This window comes from Carlito syrichta, unplaced genomic scaffold, assembly GCF_000164805.1.
Source record: "Carlito syrichta isolate Samal-C Ts95f unplaced genomic scaffold, Tarsius_syrichta-2.0.1 Scaffold92604, whole genome shotgun sequence".
Lineage (NCBI taxonomy): Eukaryota > Metazoa > Chordata > Mammalia > Primates > Tarsiidae > Carlito > Carlito syrichta.
This window is the reverse complement of record NW_007036700.1, coordinates 141,226-148,805: the sequence shown is the minus strand read 5'-3', so window position 1 is coordinate 148,805 and position 7,580 is coordinate 141,226. Positions and strand designations below refer to the sequence as shown.

The following is a 7,580-nucleotide window of genomic DNA, read 5'->3' as shown; positions in this document are numbered from 1 at the left end:
CAGGGAGGAGAGCGGCTGAAATGGAGGGAGAGGGGAGGACCGGGAAGGCAGGGGTGGGAGCAACGGGGAAGGAGGGATTGGCGGCCAGAGGGATAAGGGGAGATAAGGGATGAAGGGGCCAGGGAAAGGGCCTTGAAGAGGGGCTGAGGGGAAAATGATGAAGGGGAAAGAAAGCGCCAGAAAGGGGTGGGAAGGTAGAAGGATTAGGTTGGGGAAGAGCTGCAGAAATAATTTGGGGGTGGGAGCTGAGTGATGAGGAAATATCAAGGAAACAGAGGGACAGAGTCTTAAGAGAGGGGTTAGGAGGAAGGAATGAAAACATAGGGTAAAAAGAGAAGCCAAGAAGATGGGTGGAGAGTAAGGTGGGGGGATCGGAGAATGGTAAGGGGTAGAAAAAGAGAGGAGGATGGAGGGAGAGAAGGGGCCAGATGGAGAGAGAGGGAGGCAGTGGGGGGGGTGGAGGGTCCATATGGAGGGAAGAGAGGAGAGAGAAGGAATGAGTTGGGGGAGGGGAGATCAGGGCAGGGGGGAGGGCCAAATTATGTTTCTGTGGGGAGGGGGGTGCAGATACAAGTAAGACTGAGTGATGGAAGTAGGGGCCAGATTAGGGTCCTGCCACAGACTCTGACCCTCATTAAGGCTCTTGACCATGCGACGAAATTCCTGGGGTTTTAACCGCTCTCTTGACTTCATCACTTTCACCCCCTTCCCCCACCCCTCCAATCCTTATTTCCATTCCCCCTCCCTCCTCTGCTGTCCATCACCTATATCTTTCCCCCCATATGGTGTACGTTCCTTATATGAGTCCCCCTTCTGTCCTTCTCCTATATTAGTCCCCTCTCTGGTGCCCACTGCTTGTCTCCCTCTCTTCTACCTGGTGGCTCCTTTATATATCTATTACCTTTCTACCCCTTCCTTCTGACCCTTTGACCTAGCTCCTCCCATTTCCTCTGCCCCACGTCCAGTTATCCCTGCTGGTGTATTCCCTTGTTCCTGGACATTTCCCATCATCTCTGCCTTCTTTTTGTTTGGACCCATTCTGGTTATTTGTCCCCCAGCTTATTCTCTAGTCCTTACTCCACTCCCCATCTTATAAACTACAGGTCGGTACCTATCCACTTTCCTTAATACCCCAACTCATCACCACTCCTCTTTTCTCTTCTACTTCCTGGGTGTTGGAGATTTGGGATACAAAGACAGGTTTTAATGGTTAGAACAGAGGCTCCAAGGGGTCTCCGTGTGGGCCTTTGTGGGATTTCTTATCCTAGTAAATTTTTCTCCTCTCTGAGCCATGTTCCTCTGCCTCTTGCATCTGCCTTTCAGAATCATTCTTCCCTAAGTCCAGACAGAGTGTGTGTGTGTATGTGTGTGTTTCCAGAGTTGCTCCTAAGCTAAGTTCCTTGTGTCCTAACCTGCTCCCAGGAGAAAGGTGCCTCCTGAAGTCTAACCTGCCTCCCTTGGCTGCAATCTGAACCAACCCTTCCCAAAATGGTTATGTGTATCAACAGATTTCTCCTCTGGGTGTACCCAGGATCTGAGTGTGGTAGGCATGTTGCCTGCAGTGTCTGCAGTCTCAGAACCTGGAAAATGGTGCTCTGTATCTAGAGAGTGTTTGAGTCTCTGAGATGGAATGAAATAGAGTTTCAAAGTATTGTGGTTGCTAGATAGTGGACATTCTGAGGGGTAACCTGATCTGGAGGTTGGGTAAATTTGAGGGACATGTTTGTAGACAGAAAAGGGCTGAATTTTTCAAAACTCTCCTACTCAGGGCATTCAGTTGGAATGAAGTTCAAAGACCAGTTCTCTTGCAATATATCCATGGTTAGTTATCCTGTAAAGTTGACAATTTGATTTTTATTCCTCTAAACTGTTTCTCTAATGCCTTAAGACTAGTTTCTATCACTTTGATGTCATCTGTCTTCTCTCTTACTTTAGTAGGGCCTGTCAGGTGTTCCTGTGATGGTGAGCAGCATTGAGGTTTAAAGGAAAGGCAGTTTGTAGAGGGGGCATGGCAAGAACATCGAAGATGGGGAAGGGGGACCCTGGGGTTGTCTCTGAGCATAGATGACACTTGGTCTATAATTCTCTTCTGAAAGTTTTGTTCCTATCTTCAGCTCTTATCTTTAAAAGGAGGCCCCCTTTATGTCATCAGGCCAGATATTCTATCCTTCCACACAGTCCCTACCCCTTGGGCCCTTTCTTCCTCAAGTTTCTTACTGTGCCTTGGGAAGGCTCCTAACCTGTGGAGTTGCCTTCCATCCTGTCCATGGGAGACTAGGTGGTGTGTGTGTGGGGGGGCAGTATTGAGCCTTTGATCTCTGGGCATGGAATGGGGGAAAAGATCAACTTGGTCTCTACTCAGCCAAATAAGGGCATATTTCCCACCTTCTCCCGCCTTGGCCCCTTCACAGCCAGATGCCGACAAAAGCCATCTTCTCCCTACTACCAGAAGAACCAGAACTTTCCCCAAAGGATGAACAGGGTTGAACTAGGGGAGGAGGGCACAGAGGAGAAAGGAGAGGTGGGAGGGGAGGCCCTCTCATGTCTCTGACTCTGTGAACAGGTAAGCTCCCCTACTTCCTCTCTTTTCTAGATGTTTAGCTCTCAGAATCTCATGATCCCAATGTTCCTACACACCCCATCCTTCTTTCCCACAGCTGTGTAGCTTTCCTCTTATTCTCTTGCAGTTGAGTGGTGACACCTTCCAAATCCTTGTCTTCTAGTTATATGGATGCCCTTCCTCTTCCCAAACACCTGCTACCAATCTGTTTTCTTCTGCTAATTTTGCTGCACTGCCACCTTCTGATTTCCTGAAGTGAATGGAGAGCTCCTTCACCTTTCTCTTGTCCCGAATGTATACCCCGGTCATGATATAATTCCCCTCTCTGAATTACTCCTCTGTATTTCTTCCCCCAAGTCTACAGAGCCTTATGTGATGTGATTCCCCCTCCTTTCCCCCTCAGATGTGAAGACTTGTCTTATGTTTCTTTAAAGTTGCCAGGTACCTCACTCTCAACTATGATCTCAAGGCTAGTGGGGTCCCCCTTCTCCCACTTTGTGGACTCTCTTCTCACCATTTTAGTCTTCTGCTCCCAAATGTATAGAGCCTCTTTTACTGTTTCTGTGTGTCTCTGTCCCCCAGATGTACGGGGACCCTCTATGCACCGAACCCAATACGTTCATTCCCCATATGATCGTCCTGGTTGGAACCCTCGGTTCTGCATCATCTCGGGGAACCAGCTGCTCATGCTGGATGAGGATGAGGTGAGCAGGGTGAGGAGGTTGGGAAATGACCTCTGGGACAATGTGGAAGAATGGAGAGAGAACAGTGGGGAGAGAGACACAAAGAGATAAAATTTGCAGATTGTGAGGAGGGTGGCTGCTGAGAGTTGGATGAGGGTATGATAAAAGGGGCAGTCATTTTCTCACATTGGTGCGGGGGGACAGTCTTTGAGAGCCATGGGTAGTGTTGGGAAGGAGAAGATTTCTGAAGATATAGGGTTCTGAAGACTGAGGGTGCCTCCTGTTTTCACCGGGTCCATATTCTGGGGCAGGTTAGAATGGGGAAGGGAAACTGAAGGACTTAGAGAAAGGGTGAAGAAATGGGAAGCTCTCCGCTCCAATGTGATCCTCAGGACAACCCTTCTCCTACCCCACTGAGCAAGACTCATCACCCACCACTCCCAGTTCTTCCTCCATCATGGGGCAGAATGCAGGGAGGAAAAATTGAGGGACTCAGAGAAAAGGCAGGAAATAGCGGGATTTCTGGGTAACTGGGAAGAGCTTGGAGAGTACTGGAAGTACAGAGGTCAGTGGATCTTGACATGGATGGGGGTGAAGCCTGGGAGGGTGCCTGAAATCAGGGTTTAGAGAGACACTGAGGGGGCTTTTGTCAGGGATTGGTTGGACATCAGGAAGGAAAATACGGGAGGAGATGCTTGGGGATGAGGGGAACTGGGAGTATGGGGAGTTGTCTAAAGGAGTAGGAATGGTGTAGACATAGGGACTAGCCAGAGTGAAAGAGATGAAATGGACAGAGGGCTCTTATGGGAGATGGTGGCCATGTAAGGAGATTTGAGAACCATGGGAGTGTGGGTTCTGATTTGGGAGCAGGGTCAGCAGAGAAGGGCCCATTGGAGGAAATAAAGGATGCAAATATGAAAAGTGGATGTCCCACAGGTATGAATTGGGCTGATTTGGGGGACAAATTTTAAAGAGTAGTAGGGTAGCCTGGAAGACCAGAGGTGGTGAGAGATGTGCCCTGAAAGTTATTTGGGATGTTGTATTGAGGTAGGGCTAGAATTAGAGTTTGGACTTACCAGGGTGTCAAGGGACTTGGAGGACAGGTGAGAGTGTAGAGAGATGGCTGGGTAGAGAGCTTCCAGACCACAGAGTAAAGTAGAGGTGTCCAGGGGAGGACATGGTGAGGAAGGAAGAAGTGGTTTGGAGAGTCTAAATTTTGGGCACTGGAAAGTGTCTGAGTGATTGACTTAGTAATAAGCTTTGATCAGAGGTTTGGAGGCTGTAGGATGAAATGAGGAAACTGGAACCAAGAGGACTGTTATAAGGATGAAGATTGGGTGGGGCAATGAAGGAATGACAGAGATGGGGACAGATTAAAGGAACCAGTGACCAGCAAGCTGAGGGGCACCAGGAATGGCCAGTCTGGAGTAGGAAGGTTGTGTGTGAGGGGAGATGGAACTGGGGAAATGAGCCGTGTGTAGGCCCACAGGGAACTGGAATTGGAATTGGATGGGTTGTGGAACTAGGGCTGGGTGATAGTGGGGGTCTGTTCCTGCGGCTCCTGATGGGGGTGGAGGAGACTGGAAGGTTGAGAGGTATGGACAGAGATAAGGGGGGAGCTAGGGGTGAGGCTTCGGGAAAGGTGATGGCTGAAGGGAAGAAGGGGACTGAGAGATGTTGGGTGGAAGGTGAGGGAAGGAGATGAAAGGTGGGGGAAGGTGACCAGGCCCTCTGGGGGGAGGGGAGGTTGGGTCCCAGTCTGGCCGCAAGCCGGGCCGTGGGAGGGAGACAAGCTGTGGATCCTGATTATAAATGCAGCTTCTGCTACCCCCGTGACAGGCTCGGAGGGAGAAAAAGGGGGTAAGGGAGGTGGGAGGTTGGGAGGAAAGCAGGGAGAATGGAGGAACTGAAGGTCAAGGGAAAACTGGATTCAGGAAGTAGCTAACTCCTAAGGAGTTGCAGAAGAGCTGAGTAGGGTTTGGGAGAATTCTCAGAAGGGTGTTTCAAGAGAAATGGAGAGGAATAGGGTGGGACGGGACGGAATGAGAGAGAGAGAAACGGGGAGATCCACTCTCCTAGAGACACTTGAGAGTGTGTTGGGGCAGGGGTTGGAATATGGGCCGGCCGAGGGAGGCGGGGAGGGGGCCTGCCCTTCCTTGGTGGGGGACAGGGAGGGGGTTAGCTCGGGCCAGAGAGGTCTGACACCCGCCCCCCATCCCCTAGATACACCCCCTTCTGATCCGGGACCGGAGGAGCGAGTCCAGCCGCAACAAACTGCTGAGACGCACAGTCTCCGTGCCGGTGGAGGGGCGGCCCCACGGCGAGCATGGTACGGCGGCCGAGCAGGCTCTAGTGCCCCGGACAGTCGGGGGAGAGGGCTGAAGGTGGGCCGGGCTGGCAGGGGCGGGGGCGTCGGGCAGCTGAGAGAGCTGGCCGGGGGCGGGAGGAGGCGGAGACTGAGTTTCGCATCCAGAGGGGAGAAGGCGCCCTCCTCTGGGACGTGGAGCGGGACAGGGGCTGTGGGGGAGAGGCCCTAGTGGGTCCTTGCTCTGCTTCGCTCCCGTTTTCCTCTCCAGCAGCGAAGTTTGACTGTTTTCCTGGAGCTTGTAAAAATAGCCTCCTTAGATCTTTAACTTCCACTCCGAGTGTTCCTGCCCCTGCCCCTCCCAGCTCTGGGTCTGGGATCTTGGAGAGAATGACCTAGTTCCTGCCCTCCCCCCAGACCTCTGCCCCACCCTTAAGTTCCTGATTCTTCTTCTGGACCTTCAGACCTGTGGGCTCCCTCTTTTCTTGTCCCTTTTTTCCTCCTCTCGTCAACTGCTTCTATTTTCTGCAGTTGTATCACCCCCTGTCTATTTCCTCCCTGATTTGTCTTATTTTCTGCACCCATCTTGATTACCTTGTCCCTCCCCTCTGCTCCCGGTGGAACTCCATCAGACCCCCATCTCATCTTTCTGTCTGTAGAGCTATCTGCTCGGTCTGTCTCTCCAACTCTCTCCCTCTCTCCATCTGTCTCTTCCCCTCCCTCCCCCTTTCTGCCCCCCCACCCCCCTCTTTAGTCATTTAAAAAAAGATTTTTGTCTTCCTGAGAAGTTCGCTTAAAAGGTTTCCATGGGAACAGTGAGGGGAGATGAAGGCAGAGAACAGAGATCTGCAGCCAAGGTGCAGAGAGACGCCCTCAGCCCCCGGAAACCCCCTCGTCACTGCCCCCTTCCACTGCATTTCTCTTCCAGGACCCAGAGATCCAGGTCCCCTATTCCTCCCAACACCCAGATGGCCCCTTTGTCCTACCAGCTCCTCCTCCCCTCAGGGATCCAGGCTATCAGGTTCTCTCCCTTAGAGAACCAGTGGCCTGTCCCCATCTCTTGGCTCCCTTCAGCCTTCTTCTGATAGGTCCAGGACTCACTGCCCTTGGGAGCCAGTTCTGGGACCCCGATGAGTGGGTGGGAGGTCAGGGATTTATGTCATTGTCATAGAAACCTCTGACCATGGGGATGTGTGGGTAGCACATCTCTGTGAGGCAAAGCCAGGGGGTGGTGGAGTGTATACAGAGAATGTGTGTGATGTCTGTCACATCTGTGTATATGTGTGTATGTCATGTCCATGTCTGGGAAGTATGTGTGTGCACGTGTGTATGTATACCTGTGTGACCAGGCCGGAATGGTCAGATGCTCACAGAGCACGTTTATCATGTGTCTTGTGGTTGATAGATCAGCCCACATATTCCCCGTCTTCTTACCCCGGTTCTCAGCGTTTGGGGGTCTCTGACATGGGTCTCCTGTGTGTTTTGAGTGGGGACACCGTGTGTATTTGGAGTTGGGGTGGCATGTGGGGGTTGCTGTATTGGGGTTCAATAGGAGCTGGGAGAGGTTCCAGGGGTATATATATTTGGGGGGACGGTTTAGTGAAAGTTGATAGCTGGTGAACGTTTAGGGTCTTCAGTGAGAAGACATAGAATGTGTAAAGGGCATGGAGAATGTGCAGGGGACTTAGGGGTCCTTAGGGTCTTGGATATTCAAAGGTGTTTGCTGAGGCTGTGAACTCTCCAGCCCGGGAGAGGTCGCCGGACCTTTGAGGGGCTTTGGAATCCAGGGCTCCTCCTCTGCTGGGTGGAGCCGCGAACCCTCGTTTCCTCCGCGTTTGGGGGGGGGGTCCTGCTTAGGAGGGATGGTGGGTGGCCCGGTTTGTTTTGGGGGTCCCCTTGCCCCCCTCCCCCGTCTCTCTCGCGCTGTCTCCGGGCGACGGGGCTCGTGACAGAGGCGGCCACGGCAGCAGCGGTCGCCTAGCAACGGCGGCGGGGCCCGGGCAACGGCGGCAGCGGCGGGAGCGGCGGCGGA

General features: G+C 52.4%; 1 protein-coding gene across 6 annotated transcripts in view; it reads left to right on the top strand.

Moving 5' to 3' along the window:
- The first annotated feature begins 2,477 nt into the window (after positions 1–2,477).
- Positions 2,478–7,580, top strand: part of SYNGAP1 (synaptic Ras GTPase activating protein 1) — a 29,476-nt gene continuing 24,373 nt past the window's right edge. For 5 of the 6 annotated variants that reach the window (XM_021713364.1, XM_021713362.1, XM_008060100.2 and 2 more), the window contains exons 1-3: positions 2,478–2,563; positions 3,143–3,264; positions 5,467–5,572. In XM_021713364.1, the coding sequence (XP_021569039.1) occupies positions 3,160–3,264; positions 5,467–5,572 (211 nt within the window). In that variant the 5' untranslated portion in view covers positions 2,478–2,563; positions 3,143–3,159. Of the gene's footprint in view, positions 2,564–3,142; positions 3,265–5,263; positions 5,335–5,466; positions 5,573–7,580 lie in introns of those variants that run through there. The other variant, XM_008060109.2, reaches the window with a different exon arrangement.